This window comes from Rhamphochromis sp. 'chilingali' (assembly GCF_963969265.1).
Source record: "Rhamphochromis sp. 'chilingali' genome assembly, chromosome: 19".
Lineage (NCBI taxonomy): Eukaryota > Metazoa > Chordata > Actinopteri > Cichliformes > Cichlidae > Rhamphochromis > Rhamphochromis sp. 'chilingali'.
This window is the reverse complement of record NC_137946.1, coordinates 21,656,693-21,676,269: the sequence shown is the minus strand read 5'-3', so window position 1 is coordinate 21,676,269 and position 19,577 is coordinate 21,656,693. Positions and strand designations below refer to the sequence as shown.

General features: G+C 38.6%; 1 protein-coding gene across 1 annotated transcript in view; it reads left to right on the top strand.

The window, feature by feature from the left end:
- Positions 1-1,439: 1,439 nt before the first annotated feature.
- Positions 1,440-19,577, top strand: part of LOC308387155 (uncharacterized protein) — a gene marked incomplete at its 3' end in the record, with an annotated part of 80,735 nt that continues 62,597 nt past the window's right edge. Inside the window, exons 1-6 of the mRNA XM_080867051.1 lie at positions 1,440-1,479; positions 4,244-5,281; positions 5,375-5,530; positions 6,892-6,981; positions 7,597-7,913; positions 9,235-9,295. Coding sequence (XP_080723177.1) covers positions 4,259-5,281; positions 5,375-5,530; positions 6,892-6,981; positions 7,597-7,913; positions 9,235-9,295 — 1,647 coding nt within the window. The 5' untranslated portion in view covers positions 1,440-1,479; positions 4,244-4,258. The remainder of the gene's footprint in view (positions 1,480-4,243; positions 5,282-5,374; positions 5,531-6,891; positions 6,982-7,596; positions 7,914-9,234; positions 9,296-19,577) is intronic.

The window sequence follows — 19,577 nt, the reverse complement described above, 5'->3', positions numbered from 1 at the left end:
GGCCTGTAGTATAAATTTGAAAGTCTTAGGTTTTTTTCAGAAAATGGTAAATGGCCTGTATTTATATAGTGCTTTACTAGTCCCTAAGGACCCCAAAGCGCTTTACATATCCAGTCATCCACCCATTCACACACTAATGATGGCAAGCTACATTGTAGCCACAGCCACCCTGGGGCGCACTTACAGAGGCGAGGCTGCCGGACACTGGCGCCACCGGGCCCTCTGACCACCACCAGTAGGCAACGGGTGAAGTGTCTTGCCCAAGGACACAACGCCCGAGACTGTCCAAGCCGGGGCTCGAACCAGCAACCTTCCGATTACAAGGTGAACTCCCAACTCTTGAGCCACGATTGCCCCTCGTGAAAGCTCCTTAGTATCTGTACTTGTGGGATGAATTTGAAAATCCCACATTGCTCCTTTCTCGAGTTAGTAATATGCGACCTTGACCTTGAGGTCGAGGTTACTGCGATTCAAACTTGTCTGAAATTCTTATTAGATGCACCTATGGTATCAATATCAACATCCTACACTGAAAAAAATGTTTTTTTGGCCCTGTAATTATTATTTCAATTAGCTATATAAATTTTACAAAAAAATACAAATTCAGTGCTATTACTTTAAAATAGCAGTTTTTCTTGTAGTGCATTACTTGAGGATTGTTTGTAATTATGTGTCCTCAGTTTTGTATGTAAATTGAATCATTCGATCCAAGTAATATTCACTAAACCAATTCATTGGCTTAATTAGTTGATATTTCCAAGTAAAATGTAATGGAGTGACATCAGTGAATATGGCCACCTTCTCTGCATTCGGAGCATGACGTCAAAGCCCCTCCCCACATTTGAGCGGTCTTTCTTCAGACATACCATGGTTCACATTTCGACGGTTGGCAGACTTGACGGAAATGGGAAGAAGTAGAACCATGAATGTAAGTTTTAAGCGGAACAAACTTTGTACGTTCCTGTTGGCTCACCTACTTAAGTCAGTTTCTCCGCACTGAAAGAAGCTGCGCTAGCAAATAGTGTATTTTCCTGCTAGACTTGCTGACTAACTTTCCTGGCAGGAGGTATGTCCAGAATTTCCCACAGCACTTTACAGCTTAGATGGCCACCTAAACAACACACGCCTGCTGCCTTAACTAACGTCTTTGTGAATAAAACGACCACGGTCCAGTTTAAAATAATTGCTGCACAGCTGCCATGAGGTGTATTTTGAAAAATAACAAAACAAAAAACGATATACGCACTCGATTTCACTCAAGTCTTCATATTGACCTGTTTTAAATTTGCCACCGAACTAACATATGTAAAAAAAAATAATAATAATAAAAAAAAAAAAAATTAATATCAGTGTGCATCCTTGAGTTAGTAGAAATTAGTTGAAAAGCATATAGATAACCTTTTTTCTTTTTTTTTCTTTTTTTTTCTTTTTTTTTTACAGAACATAGGACCTTCTGACTGCTAATTTGAACTCCACAAGGTAAGATCAAATTAGTAACGATTAGGTTTAACTTGTCACATAATTTGTCTGTTTAAGGTGCCACAACATGAGATGGATGTGTAAGATATGTAGCTTTGAGTCAGAGAAGAGGTTGGGATTGTTAAAACACTACAGACTAAAGCATGGAAATGGTGGTCGCAGCCAGTCAGTCCCTTGTCTTCACACTGATTGCCCTTGCTCGTTTAAAACATTTAATGCCCTTAAGACCCATTTGTCTCGACACCATGTGAAGATGGTCACACAAAGTGGACCTCTTTCATTTACTTGTCTACTTTGCTGCTCTGTTTTTTTTAATTCAGAGAAGCAGTATTTTGAGCATCTTAACAACCACTTAAGGAAGTTTGAAGTAGTTGCATGTGTCTTCAAAGACTGCAACTTCAGTACAAATATTTATTCCACCTTTGCTACACATAGACACAGAAAACACCAGTCACACACCCTTGAGGATTTTAAAACTGAAGTATTAAAAAGCAAACCTAATGAACCCATGTTTGCTCAGGATGAGACCTATGTGGAAGAGAGCTTAGAGCTTTGGGATGGGGAACCACAGGAGTTGTCTCAAGATATAAAAGAGAAATTTGGCCATCTATTTTTAAAGTTAGAAAGCATGTTCAATGTCCCAAACAAATGCATTGATGAAATAGTAGATGAGCTTCAGTTTATATCCACCTCTGCATCTGGTCCACTTTTAAGAGATGTGGTGGTGTCCACCTTGAAAAGCCATAACTGTGATCTGGATCCAGCCATTATCTCAGATTTAGTGAAAAATCTTTGTGAGACACACCCTATAAGTACTGCCTTGGGGACAGGTGGCCCTTTCACAACTTATTACAAGAGAAGAGAATTTATGAAGAAGCATTTTTCAGTTGTTGAACCAGAAGAACACATACTTGATAAAAAAAAAGGGCAAAACCTTCCAGTATGTCCCAATATTGCCCTCCTTGGTGCAGGTCCTAAGTAAGTCTTTTCAAGAAAACACATTTGAAGGTGAAAAAAAAACTGAAAATGACTTTAAGTACCAGACATTTCGTGATGGATCTCACTATCAAAACAACAAGTTTTTCTCTGTAGAGGAGAACAGAGTGAGTCTCATCCTGTACATTGATGACTTTGAGGTATGTAATCCTCTTGGGACATCTCGAAAAAAGCACAAAGTCACAGCTGTCTATTGGGTGTTGGGAAACATTCCGGTGCAATTACGTTCCACATTGACATCAATCTACCTTGCAATTCTGTGTAAGGCTGAAGACACCAAGCAGTTTGGATTCCAGCGAGTTTTAGAGCCACTGTTAACAGATATCCAAAGCTTGGAGAAAGATGGTCTTTTTGTTCCAGCGTTAGGGAAAGCCATTAAAGGGACTGTGGTCAGTGTGGTGGCAGATAATTTGGGGGCGCACTCTGTGGCAGGATTTGTCGAAAGCTTTGCAGGGTCATACATCTGCCGGTTTTGTGTTGGGGAGCGATCCAAGTTTCAGTCCAATGAAGTGAGATCTGGGTCTTTTCATCAAAGAACCAAAGATCAACATACACTGCATGTACAGACAGCTGTGTCTAGTCCAGATCACCCTCATTGTTATGGTGTAAAAAAACAGTGTGCATTGTCAGAAAAACTTGAGCATTTTCATGTTACATCTGGTTACCCTCCAGATGTTTTACATGATCTGCTGGAGGGTATTGTTCCAGTGGAACTGGCTTTGGCATTTGATAACTTGATCAAGAAAAAATATTTTTCTCTCATGGAACTGAATGATGCCATTTCCAATTTCCCATACAAGTGGAGTGATAAAACAAATCGCCCTCATCTCATTCCTGCTAACTTTTCGACTCGAAAATCAGTAGGGGGCAACGCACATGAAAATTGGTGCTTATTACGTCTTTTGCCTCTGATTATAGGTTTAAAAGTACCCCAACAAGAGCCTGTATGGCAGATGCTGATGACACTGAAAGACATTGTGGACCTTGTCATGTCTCGAGCCCATACTGAAGAAAGCATTTGCTATCTTGACAGCATCATTTCAGAACACCGAAGCAGATTCCTTGATGTTTTCCCCCAACATAAGCTCATTCCCAAGCACCATTTCCTTGAGCACTATCCTCAGCTCATTCGGGAATTTGGCCCCCTAGCTGCCCTCTGGACAATGAGATTCGAGGCCAAACACAGCTTTTTCAAGAAGGTGGTAAGACACACTGGTTGTTTCAGGAATATTTTGCTGTCTCTTGCAAATAAGCACCAGCTCATGGTTGCATATCATCAATCACATTCTGTCAAACCATCACTTGCGGTCACAAAAACAACAGAGGTCTCTTTAGATGTGCTTAAGGATGATCTAAAAGACCTGGTGAAATGCAGATTCCCTGCTGTTACAGCTGTGCATGTTGCCAATAATGTGTGCAGTTTAGGCACCAACTATGCAGTGGGAATGTTGTTGTGTTGTGGTTCCACTGCAGGACTGCCTGACTTTTCTGAAGTGTTACAGATAATGGTGATTTGTAACAAACTGACTTTTTTCGTGAGACAACAAAATACATGGTACAATGAACACCTGAGGAGTTATGAGCTGGAGAACACAGGGAGTGTGCAGTTACTTGAGCAAAGAGAGCTTAAAGATTTTTATCCTTTGGCTTCATACACCCTTGCAGGAAGACGCCTGACAACTTTAAAGCACCACATTTGCCTATCTTTTTGAAATGTGAGGAGAGAAGCTTGTGAATAAATGTCTGTATTTCTCTTCTGTTGTTGCAGCTTCTTCCTGTTGATATGGCACCCTCAGCGAAACTGCGGATAATTTTTGGGGAGGATGATGTCCACAAACTACTTTTACCTGCAGGCATCCCAAGCACACTTCAGGACCTCAATGATGTTCTTCGAGAGACATTTGATATTACAGGACCATTCACTGTTATGTACCAGGACATGGATTTCGATGGTCAGTTCTTCACTTTGACCTCGATTGAGGAAGTACAAGATAAAGCTAACCTCAAAGTAGTAAAAACTGAACCAGTAATCTTAAGTCTCACTACTGTGGACATGTCAGAAGTCGAATCTCCAGTTCCACTATCTACAGAAGCAAGCTCCTCCTCATCTGTATGCGACACAATCCTGTTGTCCTCCCCAGATGAGAGTGGACCATCCTACAGGTCTAAGCCATGGCCATTTAAGTTTGAAATACCAGACTTCTCTTATGATATAGACCTTGCACTGGAAGCAGGAAAGCAAGCTTATGAAAATGATGGCACACTTTTGAACAACCCAAGCGTAACTAGTAGCATTCTTGAGAAGCTTGCAGAGACTATATTTGGCTTCACAGCATATCCAACTGGTGTCCAGATTTTAGCTGTTGCTGAAGCCTTGGTAGCAAAATACCCATGCCTCAAAGAGCCAGGTTCTTTTAATGGCCTATATGGTTGGCAACAGAGGATAAAGTATAAAATGGGCAACTACAGGGCAAAGTTAAGAGGTCGCCAATTAGCCATTCCAGAGCTCGAGGTGAACACACTGAAGAGACGATGCTCCAGTGAAGAGGGTTCACTTAAAGGCTTTAAAAGGGCCAAAAAAGCTGAAGTCAACTATCTGCCACCACTGCCATTCGGTGAGACTGAGGAAACCTTAGAGATGGATAGACTAGATTTGCTGAAGGAAATGAAGAAGAAGAACAATGAGAGGGCAATTAATGAGAAAATGGAGAAGTCTTTCGCTATGAGAAGAAAAGAGGTTGTCAAGGATTGCCCCGCAATCCAAGACCTCTTAGAGAGGTGGCCTTCTCTGTTCTGTGAAAATCAGGTAAATCCAGTTCTTGTTCATGCAGCAACTAAGTGTATGTGAGATCTCATGAGTCATCTTTGACATGATTTTGTGTTTTATCTCTCATTTCAGATCAAAGAGGAGTTTAAGCGAATAACCACAATTCATCTGGAGCGAACGTTTTTGTCCAGATTGGACAGGTACACCACCAAACTCCTGGAGATATTTCGAAGGAAGGGCGGGACTGCAGGGACCAAAATAAAACCAATGTTGGACTCACTCAATAAGGTAAAATTTTAAATTATTTTAATTACATAATCTAATGGAAAAGATGAGGTCATACACACTGAGAATGTATCACTCTTATTTAAAGGACAAGTTGACAAGTTTGTTATTTTAAACTTAAAGCTTTGTTTTCAGATTGTTTATGATGAAATCGAACGATTTTGATTGAAATTTGGACACATGCTGCTGGCCCAAGCTTTTTTGGTTTCTGTGGTAGCACACCCCCACCTCCACAATGGCTTCATACAAAGACGTGAAACTCACCGAGTGGTCAGGGGTGTTCACTGATATGTTCACACACAAATCGTTGCAAAAATGCTTTCCAACAGGTGTTTTACCATTTGTTGTAAAACTGGACCTATTTTTTCAAACGCCTTACACCTGTACATTCTTCCGCCGAGAGCTTGAATAATAGAATGGAATAGCGGCGGACTAATACCGTACATCACAGCACATCTAATACAAGTCAATGGAGTTGGACAAAAACTACAATAAAAACCAGTTGGAAAGTATCTTTTGCAGCGATTTTTGTGTGAACATATCAGTGAACACTTCTGACCACTCGGTGAGTTTCACGTCTTTGTAAACGACAGTTTTATGCATTTTAGGAAGGATTGTTCCAGTGCACCTATGAAGCCATTGTGGAGGTGGGGATGTGCTACCACAGAAACCAAAAAAGCTCGGGCCAGCAGCATGTGTCCAAATTTCAATCAAAATCATTCGATTTCATCATAAACTGAAAACAGGGCTTTAAGTGTAAAATACTGAACTTGTCCTTTATTCTGATCAGTGTCTGTGTTGGCTGAAACTGTTCTCCTGATCCTGACACTGTGGCCACAATTAACAATTTATGCACATGATTGTCTCTACAAGTGTATACAAACCTGTCATCTCTCCCTTAATATGCGCTCAAAAGCAGAGAAATTTACAGAATTTTCAAAGTGACCCTCTGAGTGCAGCGAGATCCCTTCCTGCTGCCCATAGACTCCAATACAATTATTTCACAAAATATTACTCTTGTGTGTGGGAATTCCTGTCCTTGACTGGTTAATATTGTGATAGGAGGTACTGATATGTTGCAAAAAATTCATTTGCATGTCCAGTGATGAGGCAGAAAACTTTCCTCACTGGGCAGAGACAGTTTCTGGACCCACAGATTATGACATGCACTGGACTCTTGTCTTAACACACATCGTTGAGAAATTCATGTTAAGTTGTACACTTCACAACGTTAGAATGTAGCTGCAGGCTTACATTCTCCATGGGTAACTTTCTGTTTACATCTGTATGTGCTGTTATGTATGTATGTTACATATGTTATGTTGTGTATTTTCTGCAATAAATTTTCTTTTTGGGTTTAATAGCATCATGTCGATGGCAGAAGGGACATTATCATTCGTTGCTTAGTTGAGTATCTTGGAGAGAGTGGAGAGGAGCTGATCAAAGACCATCAGGTATCTGATGATCATAATGACTGTATTAAAATTGTCTAACCTTATAATCTGGTCTTCACTTGTGATGATATATTGAAGGTCAAAGATTCTCTACACTCGTGATGTTTTTTAAAAAAGACTCAAGATTAATATTTTCAATCAGGCTTTTAACTAATTTCTTAAATCTTTATGCTCTTACCCTTTATTTTTTAAATCATATTTAATCTTTATCTTATCTGCCTTAAACTTTAACTTGCCTTTTGTCTGGTTTTTTTCTGACTATTTAACGATCACTTATTAACTTTATTTTATGAGCAAAAGAGTATTTAATTTGATTATACCTTTATAACCTATTTTAATGATTTAATGGTTCTGGTCTACCAACACGCGTGCCGTCCCATGGACAGCTCCAGGCTGGATGGCCCCCAAAAGTGATTTTCTTTGTCTCAGGGTCAGCCTCTGTGAAACACGTTCTGTAACTTTACGTATGAAAAGTGCCATATGAATATTGTTTGATTTGAGTATACTAAATTGAGTATACCTCTTTTTTATTTTTACATTTTTTTTCTCTTAACCTTTTCTTTTACTTGGAATCTATTCTAGTTATTTCTAATTGTGGTTTGTTTGTTTTCACAGGAGGACGTCAGCCAAGAAGCATTGAAAGAGGACTGCAGTAATCACATGATGAAGATCATCGTAATCCATCCCAATGTGGCACAGGAAAACCAAGATCCTGTGAACGTGTCGGTCATCATTGAGGGGACAGAAATTCTGGAGGACTGCGGAAGTGTGACAAATGCTTGCCTCCTGCTCATGGGTGTCATCTATGCTGTCAACTTAAGTTACCCACTGAAACTGAAATATACGTTTGAAGTATTTCAGAAGCTGTTTCTTGAGCTTGACATCCTTAAAATGTCACCAAAGGTCCAGTCCCTCCACAAGAAACTTTTAGCGTGAGTGTTCCAGTATTATTTGTGCTTTTGTCCAGTACAATTAATTTGTTTGCATTTTGTCTGTTTTCTGACAGTAATTTCAAATGTTGCTCAGTTTTATACAAGTTCTTTCTGTCCTGAACGTTCTGAGAATGTCTGCAAAGGTAGTGATTGCAACTGTTAATGGACAGAGTTGATGTATGTGTTCTGAAAGTTGATTAGAAGAAAGGGGACAGTGCACACTGAGTTTTTGAATAGCATGTTTTTTTTTTTTTTTGTATATGTGTATATGCTCTGTTTTGAAATTTGCGATCAAGAAGTTCTATGGCCATGTTTTTTGTGGTTATAATGTTATGTAGATATTTTAAATATATCTATGCCATTTCAACTGTGAAATAAAAGTGTCTCTTAAGCTGCAAATATTTGTTTTGGAAAATATTGATTTATTATTTAATAGAATAATAAGAATATTTATTCAATTCGATTAATATTAACTAGTACATTCATAATAAATATTACTTAATAATTACATAGAATATAACAAAGAAAAGATGAGTAAGAAACACAAAGAAATATCAGCAATGTTCACTTGGGTTTTGTAATTGGATGCAATGGTATTCTGAGTAAAAGTTACAACCTATAGATGAGTATTGCCAGTGCAATTTACTTGTGTATTTCACATAAAAAATAGATGGTTCTAGTAAGTAAATATTACTTAGAAATAGCCCGAGTAAAGATTACAAGCACTTTCTGTGTGGAAAAAGTTGCCTAGCTTTTTTTTAAGTAAATGTCACTCCAATTTTTTTTCAGTGTAGGTGATTTACATCTTGGGTTTTGCAGTCACAAGATTTTCAATAAACTTTACATATTAACCTTGACCTTGAGGTTGAGCTCACAAATTCATATGAGATTTTTAGAAGTTGCAGCTATGGGATGAAGTTGAAAATCCTGCTTCACCTGGTTATAGAGTTATCGCATTTGCAAACTTGGGTGTACATGCCACCCATCTGAAAGGGTGACAAGAATACCCCATCAGCCTTTTACTGTTGAGGGGTAAAAACCATAAGATTTTCGGTTTGTTTTGCCTTCAAGGCCATGTCCTTGTGGAACACTGTTAGCATGACAGCTACCTTTAGAGTACTCCTCAAATGCTCCATAATTATGATTCATTATGTTTGCCTACTATCTCCAACTTTCATGGTGAGGATTCCTAGTCATACATTTTTTCCAGTTATGGACCAGAAACCAGACAGGAGTTTTCAGAACAGTCTGCAGTGGCAACCTTCAAGGAAGGTGCATCATGAATGCAACCAGAACCGTGACTTCTTATGTTCCACTTCAGCACCCTGAAGAAACTGAGGAAGAACGAGCTGAACTATGGTGAGTACCAGTGGGTTCACACGGTATTATAAAGTTACAGGACTTTTTTTTTGGGCACAAACGATACTAACTCACTTCATTCTCTGTCACAACAAAATCCAATTGTGGGGTTTGCTTTTATGACACTTTTTGTGCCTTTATGCAGAAGATGCAAAGTGCAAGTGGTCAGAAAGAAATTTCCACATAGCTATCAAAAGATCTAAGAATATAATCTCCAGTGAAAGCCACAACTGAGGAAACCTATCAGGAACACATAGGATCATTTTAAACCAAATATGGTCATCATATTATTGCTGGCAGATTTGTGAAACTTTGTGATTACACGTCATTCAAAAAGGGTCTGATCATATACATTGACACCAGATTTGATAGATTTTGAGCGTGTTAGGTTGCTTTCATACTGCTGTGATTCTCACAGAGCAAGTAAGAGCTGTGGTAACTCTTACCAACGTCTATTCCATATACAACAGTTCAACCACTTAATTATTAAAGTTGTTTTTCTTTTTTTTTTAAATCGCTGAATTTAGATTTCAGTTCAAGACTTTATGATCACTGAGGATGTTCCACTTTACAAAAATCAGTGCAGCTGATCCATTTGGCACCCTTCTACAGCTCCTAGCTGTAAATAATCCAAAATAGTTGCTGCAAAGTCTGAAATAGGCTATGTTGTCAATAATGGGAACAGTGAGAGCAACATCAAATTGAATTCTAGCTAATAATGATGAATAGCCACCACACAGAAAATAGAGAGAGCCTGACAAGAGAAATCTGGAAACAGTCTGTTCTCTTTGTGCAGACCTGTTAACTGCTGCCAAGAAGGCCACCAGTGATTTTAAGGATGGAGAACACTGGAGCCTGCCAACATGGCAGCCCAGTTATTACCGTGTATGAAACCTGAAAGCTTAGTGTGGCTCTGTGGAGAGCGTAAGGGGTCGTTGTTAGGTTGGCAAGGTGAGTGCTGTTGAGAATAAGATACACTCAACTCCCCAAGCATCAAATCAGGGTCAGCAGCTCAGAGCAGACAGCTTCAAGCAGACAAATGTGTTACTTTTTCATGCGGAGAGCTCATTAGTTCTTTAACCTGTTGTATAGTGGTAAGAAATACAAAATTAATGTCAACTCAAATCCTTACAAATTGTAATCACAGCAGAAGTTCTTTTTTTCTCTCCATTATGGTGAAAGGCTTTATAATGAGCAGAAAGAGGCAGGGCTGGACTGGGACAAAAAAATCGGCCCGGGCATTTTGACTAGAGACCAGCCCACCAAAAATCTGACGTCATTCAGGGGTAAAACCGCAAAGGATTCTGAGAACTTGTGGCAAGAGGTACTAGCGCATGCAGGCTTTCAATTGAACTCAGTTACACAGCGATAAAAAGAAACACAAAAAATGGCAAGAAGCTGTTGTATTATTAACTGCAATAGCCGGTGTTGTGCCAAAAAGTGATTGCCTGCCAAAAACTGATTTCTGGTATTGGCCAAAAACTGATTGCTCGTATTTAAATTGCTATAAGTAACTTGTTGGGTTATAATATGTGAAACATATTATGAGACAAACTACAACTAAACTGCCACTATGACCGGCGGCCGCCTCGGGTCTCTCCTCCTCTTGCCTCCCCTTTCCCTTATCCACCTGCTGGCCTCCACTACTTGCTGATGTTGCTAAATCTGTGGAAGCGGCCGCCGGTCATAGTGGCAGAGGAACTGAACTTCAGGTAAGAAGTTATGACCTGCTGTCTATCTGTGTCAGATATAAACCAAGTTTAGTTGTAGTTTGTTTTACTTTTTACAGTCGCTTAGAATAACTGGTACTGCGTTCTAGCTAGCATGACGGAGTTTATATACTGCTGGGCGGGTGCTATGAAGTTACTGATAGTAAATTTTATTTTATGCTTAAGGTTAGTTTCTCAAACTCCTCAAAATCTTAACAAATTGTGCCAATCCTTACATGTTGCACCAGGCTGATTTATCATCAAAGGTGGAGAAGTCTGTGACAGAGGAGACAGAAGAGCAGCAGAGAGAGATGGAGCAAGAGAGAGAAATAAAAGAGCAGGAGATGGAGATTGAGATGGAGAGATGACTTTATGTCATCCATGAGGGATGCATTTGACATATGTTTCACATATTATAGCCCAACAAGTTACTTATAGCAATTTAAATACGAGCAATCAGTTTTTGGCAAATACCGGAAATCAGTTTTTGGCAGACAATCACTTTTTGGCACAACACCGGCTATTGCAGTTAATAATACAACAGCTTCTTGCCATTTTTTGTGTCTCTTTTTATCGCTGTGTAACTCAGTTCAATTGAAAGCCTGCATGCGCTAGTACCTCTTGCCACAAGTTCCCAGAATCCTTTGCGGTTTTACCCCTGAATGACGTCACATTTTTGGTGGGCCGGTCTCTAGTCAAAATGCCCGGGCCGATTTTTTGTCCCAGTCCAGCCCTGCTGACAGCCCTTTGTGCCAGTCAGCCATGTAACAGAAATTTCAGCTTCCACTTCTCTTTTTTTAGTTACTAAAAGTACTGAGTCAATGATTTTAAAATGACCTGATACTTGAGCCCGTTTAAGTAGTTTCTGAATTGTAAGCCAATCCCAAATTGCTGGAAAACTTTGGGAGAGCTACAGTTAGGTTTTTTTTTTTTACCTGTTTACTGAAACATATTTCAGTTATAGTTATATAATAGAAATAGACATAATGTGTAGATGCTCAGCCTTCATTTGAGGGTATCCACATTCGAATTGGATGAAGTGTTTAAAGGTTTCAGCTCCTTAACATGTTCCGCCCTCTTTTTAAAGGGACTAAAGTAATTGAACAATTGACTTAATGCTTTCATGAGCAGGTGTGGCAATTCTTTCATTATGCCATCATGGTTTAAGCAAACAAAAGGCCTGGAATTGATTTAAGGTGTGGTGCTTGTATTTAGAAGATTTTGCTGTGAACAGACAACATGCAGTCAAACGAGTTCTCCGTGCAGTTGAAAAAAGCCAGCCTTAAGTGATGAAAAAACAGGAAAAAAACATCTGAGAAATTGCTGCAATGATGTGTAAGTCACTCATAAGCCTCCAGAATAAAAAAAAAGCTAGATTGGACTTTGCTAAAAACATGTAAAATGATGATGGACAGAAGCAGCCGAATTAATTCTGGGGTGTTCAGAGACATACTATCTGCTCAAATGCAGTTAAATGCAGTCAAATTGATTGGGCGCATTTCATAATAATAATGGATTGCATTTATATAGCGCTTTTCAAGGCACCCAAAGCGCTTTACAATACCACTATTCATTCACTCTCACATTCACACACTGGTGGAGGCAAGCTACAGTTGTAGCCACAGCTGCCCTGGGGCAGACTGACAGAAGCAAGGATGCCATATCGCGCCATCGGCCCCTCTGGCCAACACCAGTAGGCAAGTAGGGTGAAGTGTCTTGCCCAGGGACACAACAACCAGGACAGAGAGCCCAGGATCGAACCGGCGACCTTCCAGTTACAGATGCGATTCCCAACCCCCTGAGCCACGGTCGCCCAAATACAAATGGACAATGACCCAACACATACAGCAAAAAAGTGTAATATTCCTGAATGGCCAAGTCAGTCACTGATCTTGACCCAGCTGAGCACGCATTTTACTTATTGAAGACTACACTTCGGACAGAAATGCCCACAAACAAAGAGCAACTGAAAGCCGCTGCAGTGAAGGCCTGGAAGAGCATTAAAAAAGAGGAAACCCAGCATCTGGTGATATCCATGAGTTCAAGACTTCAGGTTGTCATTTCCAGAAAATGGTTTTCAATCAAGTATTAGAAAAGACCATTTTAGTTTCAGTTACTTAATTTGTCTAATTACTTTTGACCCCCGAAATGAAGAGATTGTGTTAAAAATGCTTTAGTTCCTCACAATTTTATGCAATCTTTTTGTTTAATCCACTGAATTAAAGCTGAACGTCTCCACTTCAACTGCATCTGAGTTGTTTCAAATAAAATTCATTGTGGTAATGTACAGAACCAAAATTTGAAAAAAGTTGTCATTGTCCAAATATTTATGGACTTAACTATAGAGTGGAGAGAATAATAATTTGATTCCCTGCTGAATTTGTAAGTTTGCTCACACAGACATAAACAGTCTAATTTTTATGGTAATTTTATTTTAATGGAGAGATGATATCAACCAAAGATAAAAACAAAAACACATTATACATTACATAAAAGTTATAAACTGATTTGCATGTCATTGAGTAAAACTGTTGTAAGTATATAAGCAGTGTTGGGTGTAACGTGTTTCTGTAATCTGTGCTGTTCTCTAGAAAAACTAGTTCCCAATAGTTTCATTCTTCTGGATTGTTAGTCTGCTTGCCTATCAATTCTGCTTATAGGTTCTACTTGCTAATCAGCTGTCCTGAAAGAGGAACATAGCTGCCTAGTCTACAGCGTGGATATTAACATTACTTTTATTTTTATTGTACATCAGGAGGAAGCCGCAATGGTAAAGTGCAAACTGCATTCGGGACAGAAAGAATGGGATTTTGCTGCTAACACAACTTCAGGTATTTGCAAGTATCTGCATGCTAATGCTAAGCTAGCCAAAAACCCATTGTGATGTTAGCTGAGTGCATACCGAGCCCAGCCCAGCAGCTAAAACCCTGAACTTTAATGAGCAACAAAAGTTTTGGTGAGCAGTCAGACTGAATCCTCTGTTTCTACACTGATTTTAAAAAAATTGTTCTGTGCAATATTGGTAATACATTGTCTTTGTCATGTCTTTAATATGCTGCCTAGTGATGGTGGTGACTCTAAAAGTAGAGCCAATGAGAACTCAATGAAAACCCAATAAGAATTGACAAGAGAATTGATAAGGAATTGATTCGATTAGTGATAATGATCATGAAATCGAAATCTTATCAATTCCCAACCCTTATTACCAAATAACACTGAAGCATTAGCAAAGAGGCATTTTCCACACATTAACCACATTTGGCTTGGTTAAGTTTACAAGTACAAAATAAAACCTGCTTTTTTTGACATTCACCATTCCTAGGCTGTTTCGGTATTAACAATGAACAATGTGTTTTCATTTAAAAATAGACAAGACTGGACAGCTACAGTGCCACACCATTAAACCCTTGGAAATACCAATTAGGTTTATTCCATTCAGTGGTTTCACTGCCCTCAGTGTAATGCTGATAAAAATGAAGCTTTTTAATGGCAAACCAACCCCAGGCACCTCCGACATGTGATGCTTTCTTGCTACCACTGAGTGACAAATCGGACATAACAGTGCAAACTATTACGATAGCATGGCTGAGCTCTCATTTTCATCCATCCGTTTAAATTGGCTTAGTCAGGAATGAGATCTACAAGAAGTTAGATTTATCTGCACAAATTCAGCCAATCACATTTAATGTATTCAGTGATTAGGTCTGTACCCTAAAGAGATATGAATGAATGGAACAGACATTTCTGTTGACAAGGCTTCAGTGTTGTGGGAGAAATATTATAACAAGGCTTAACCCCATGATCTCCCCAATCCAGATGCCTGGGTTGTTGAAATTATATTATTTTCATGGTTCTGATTCCATTTCAAGCTATCTTTCCCAATGTTTCTGCCAACTACCGTAGGACACCAATGCACTATGCCAAACAGTAATAGCCCCATGTAACACAGCCATTTATAAAAAAGACTTAGCATTATTCAATGTACAATTTCCGAGCTTTTAGATATGTATTGGATAGATGACAATCCTTTCTTAGATGCCAGAGCAAATGGTTTCAATAAAATCTACCTTTTTAAATAACTGTGGTTTATTACTTAATGGTCCTTATTTTCACAGTTTTGTGTTTTTGTTTTGTTTGATGTTTTAATTACCAACGTAATTGGTAGTCTATGAAAAATCAAGGAAAACTCAAGTGAAAGTTTATTTTAATAAAGCATCTGAAACGACCTCAGATGACCAAAGTGCTTTGAAAATTATGTCAAATATACATATAATTAACAATCACTAAAACTCCAATAAGTACACTAAAATATGCAATAAAGCTTAATAAATCATCATCTGATAACCAATAGTAGAAATAAAGAAGACTGTTTGCACGACAAAAGTCAGAATACCCTACTGAAATCAAGCAACAAGTACATTTTTAACAGTGGTTTAACCCTTACAAAAATAAACAGGTCAAATTTGCCCTGTTTACAGATTTGACAAAAATAACCTAAATTTAATTCATTTTGCCTGAAATGTTATGACTTTTCCTAAAGTGAACCAAAATGCACAAGCCTGAAAACATTTTAGTATATTTTAGTATATTTTGCCTTGATGCATCCTCAGTCATCCAGATAAGTAAATCCCAAAAGGTTGATTCTGTTTATCTGGACGTAGCGTTTTGAGTGGGAGAAACGTTTCGTCACTCATCCAAGTGACTTCTTCAGTCTCAAAGAGACTGAGACTATGATTTGCTATTTGTCAGGTCACATTGCTGCACTCACTATCCCGGGTTTGTTTGTGTAAGCGTTCTGATGCCGGCAAATCAAACAGTCTGTAAATTAAGGCAAACACTCAGTTACATGTTTCTTTATATTTTATTATATCACAGATTAAGTAATTTGTTCATACTTACTTTGTTCTTTCTTTTCAGTCTTCATGTGGGTCAGGTGTGGGGAAATGCCCGCCTAGCATTTCCTCATTTTAAGTTCTGATGATGTCACGCATGACATCAGCAGGTCGAACCAAGTGTAGGGGTTTCTTTTTCCATAAAAACGCTTCCATTTGTTTGTTTCAAGGTCTAAAGGGATTTGTTGGATCTTTTTCTTTTCGTTAATACAGCCATTTAGTTGTGTAAATGTGCTAATAAGAAGTGTGAGGATTGTGTCTTTTTTTAATCATCTGTGTAGAGTTTTAGATCCCTCAGTTCAAGTGAGTGGTACTTCCTGGGCTAATTGAAGGGAAATTGATGGCCCTGTTTAAAGCCAGATTCAGCTAAGAGAGGAGAGGTAAGCTGTGTTACCAGATTCATGTACAGTTGAGTTTTGTTAATTGAGTTACTTTGGGTGGGAAGTTTTGTTAAGTTACACATTAAACTGAGTTCACTGTAAATAAATTGCTCACCTCTGGAAATCCGAAATGTCTGCATAGTCTGCTTCCCTACCACCTTCCTTGACGTTCAAGTCCGACTACCTCACAGTACAGGTTCAATTAAGGTGGCACCAAATTATCGAGTCTATAAAGACCAAGTAATACAATTTTTAAACTGGATCCTGAAATGGACTGGAAGCCAGTGCAGGGAGACCAGTACATGTGTGATGTGATCTCATTGATTCTTTATTCTAATTTGTACAACCTACAGGCACTGATCAAGATTGATCAAGGCCAACATTGAAGCAACTTAAAGACTTAACTGAAAAAAAGCTTGTCTATATCATCTGTTTATCAAGTTCTAAAAGCACAGTTAAAATCAAGTAAATTCAGCTCAGTTCGGTTTTATTTATATGGTAGCAGCTCACAACAGCAACATTAAGGAGCTTGATCACACCAAGGTTCCTTGCAACTGAGTGACAATGAGAAGCTAAAAAACTGAATGCACCATTTTACCGATGTAAGAGGGTTCTCCAAATAACATACATTTTTAATTGTTCAGGTTAACTAAGTTTATTTCCATCCACAATTTTACATGGCTAAGATAGTTTACCATGGAAGCCTGGTAAATAGATGAGCTCGATGGTGATTTGCTGATTATAATGCTACTGCTACTCCTAGCTAGCTAGGTGGACCCGGGTTTGTTCAGATTTAAATGTGTCGGGGTATACTTTGGTGTTTATGCATGTGAGAGTGTAACTTTTATTCTAGAAGAACTCAGTATTATGCATGCAGTCAAAGCCTATTCACACAATACAGCTGCTAGCTTAACTGACTGACTGGTAAGTAAATGACTTGCTGCATTCAGTCTAAAATAAGGCATTTTTAAAATATTCACAAATTCCACAGTAAGTACGTTATCTATATAACTAAATACATGGAAGTTCAGATAATCACAGAATTTCAGACATAAAATAGAGCGATACACTGTCCAGTTTTCTTTCTAAAGCTTAAGTGCTAGCATTCTATCCTCAACCTTATTCTTTAATGTATCTTTTTAGTTACAGCAGTTTGTTTCCATATCTGTGTTGCGGTAGGTGCATTGTCCTAGATTTCTCTGAATCTCATGTAACGATAAAAGTTTAATATGTTTTCATTTACATTCATGAATGAAACACTAAGCCACTTGTTCCTGTGGGCAATGGCTTGTAGTTTTACCAAATATTTTAGATTTCCCCACATAATCTCTTACCTGCCATGGGAAAGTAGGACATGTTTTTACTTTGTTGTACAGAAAATGGAACGCAAAAAGATGAACAGTGCAGTGTATTGCATTTGGCATTTGGTGACAAATACGTTATTGCTTTGCGCACAGCAGCAAACAATCCAAGTGCTGCTTTGGAGAGTGAGCTGTCACAGTCCCCGCACCCAGACAGCATCACACCATAAATATCAATAAAAGAGAGAAAAAGAGTTGTCCTCAGGGAGAAGCAACGAAGGTACATGAATTAAAAATGTCACCGATAACTTTTGGAAAAGGGGAGCAGGTCTGCGGCATGTCTCTCTATTCATTCATGCACAAAAAGGATTTTGCCTTCAGGGAGTTAAAATTGTTGAATGCGAACACCTGTCACCTATAATGGGAACAACTGGATAACCATCAATCAAGAGCTGATTTTTTTTAACTAAATAAATTTAATGAACAAGTTGTCACAATAATAAACCACTCAGCTAAGCAGGTTATTATTAAAAAAAAAAAAGAACACATATTGCATTGAGAAAAACTCATCATGTAGCCATTTTCACATGTATTTTTCTCTAATGGTTTTAGCTCTGCAATAAAAACTTCATGTGGACATGAAAATAGAATTGTTTTGTCAAATGAGAACATGCCCAAAGCACGATAAACAACTGAAATTAAATTTTACATCATATTTTATTTTATCTACAAATACTGTGACTAATGGCTAAGCTCCTAGTGGAGTGTTATATTAAACTCCAATTGAGATGCCGTAAAATAATGATGATTAACGATTGTCAGTTTGTGTATCTGGAAGCTTATTAATCAAAGTGTAACTCCACTTGCTGTAATGTATCATCTTTAAAGTCACAGACACAGGCTTTAATTAATAGCATGCTTGCAGGGCTTGCCCCTTCTCCAAAGGGTTAAATGCAAAAGCCCATCAAGATATGAGAACAGCTTGAACCCAAAGACCTTATCAATTAGCCGTGTTATTTCCCTCTTAGGCTCAAAATAAAATGGCATTAAGAGTCACACCTGGTAAGACAGATGTGTTGATGACAGTTATCTGGCAGCCTTTTGTCTTCCTCTGGTGACTTCACCTCTGAGACACACTCATAACTGAGACAGAGCAGCAGGTCGACTGGTTATTTATCAAATGCTCTGTAACTGAGAGGCTGGGAAACTAAACCTTAACCTGTTCTGTTATTGGACTAAAGAATTACATGTCTTTTTCCTCTCAAGGTAACTGGCACACTTCGATATTACTGAAATGAACTGGGGTTAAAAATCACAGCTTTTAAACTGGCTGGTCGAAATGGGTTTTCTGCAGATTAGTAAGAATTTCATTTATCTATTTAGAAAATCAAAACATTTCTTCCCTTATGATTTTGCATTGGCCAGGCTAGCCAGAATGCAAAAGGACTATGTGAGTTTTTTATGTCCCTTGACCTATTTCTCCTTAGCTATTCATTTATTAGCTATCCACAGGAGAAATGTAGCTGCAGACCTCCTGACCTTTGCACCATTTTTGTTGTTAAGTCTCAGGCTTTTCCTTTCCATGTGGTTTCTCCTGTGGTTAACAAGCTATTTATTACGTTCTGTGTCCTTTCCCACTGGGAAAATACATGCAGCACCTCCTGACCCACAGCTCATTTTAGCCCGATGGACTCTGGGCCTAAAAAGAAACCTTACCATAAATTCATAACAGAGATGGTGGACTTGTAGGAGGGTATTTATGAGGCTCAATTGTCTTCCAGGCAGACAGTAGGGAGGCTTCGAGAGACACCTTTCTGACCTGCAGATTGATTTAGCAGTGCAGCCTACACTGTATACCCAAACTTCCAACAGCACTCTTCCAGCACAAGCAAACATGCTTAAAATGGGAAATAGCTCTTTTGTTATAGGAAGAAAAATAACATATATGTCCTGAAGTTTCATCTCATAGACATTTTGTTTCCATTTGAACAGTGTACCTGCAGTGCTTTGACACTGCACACTG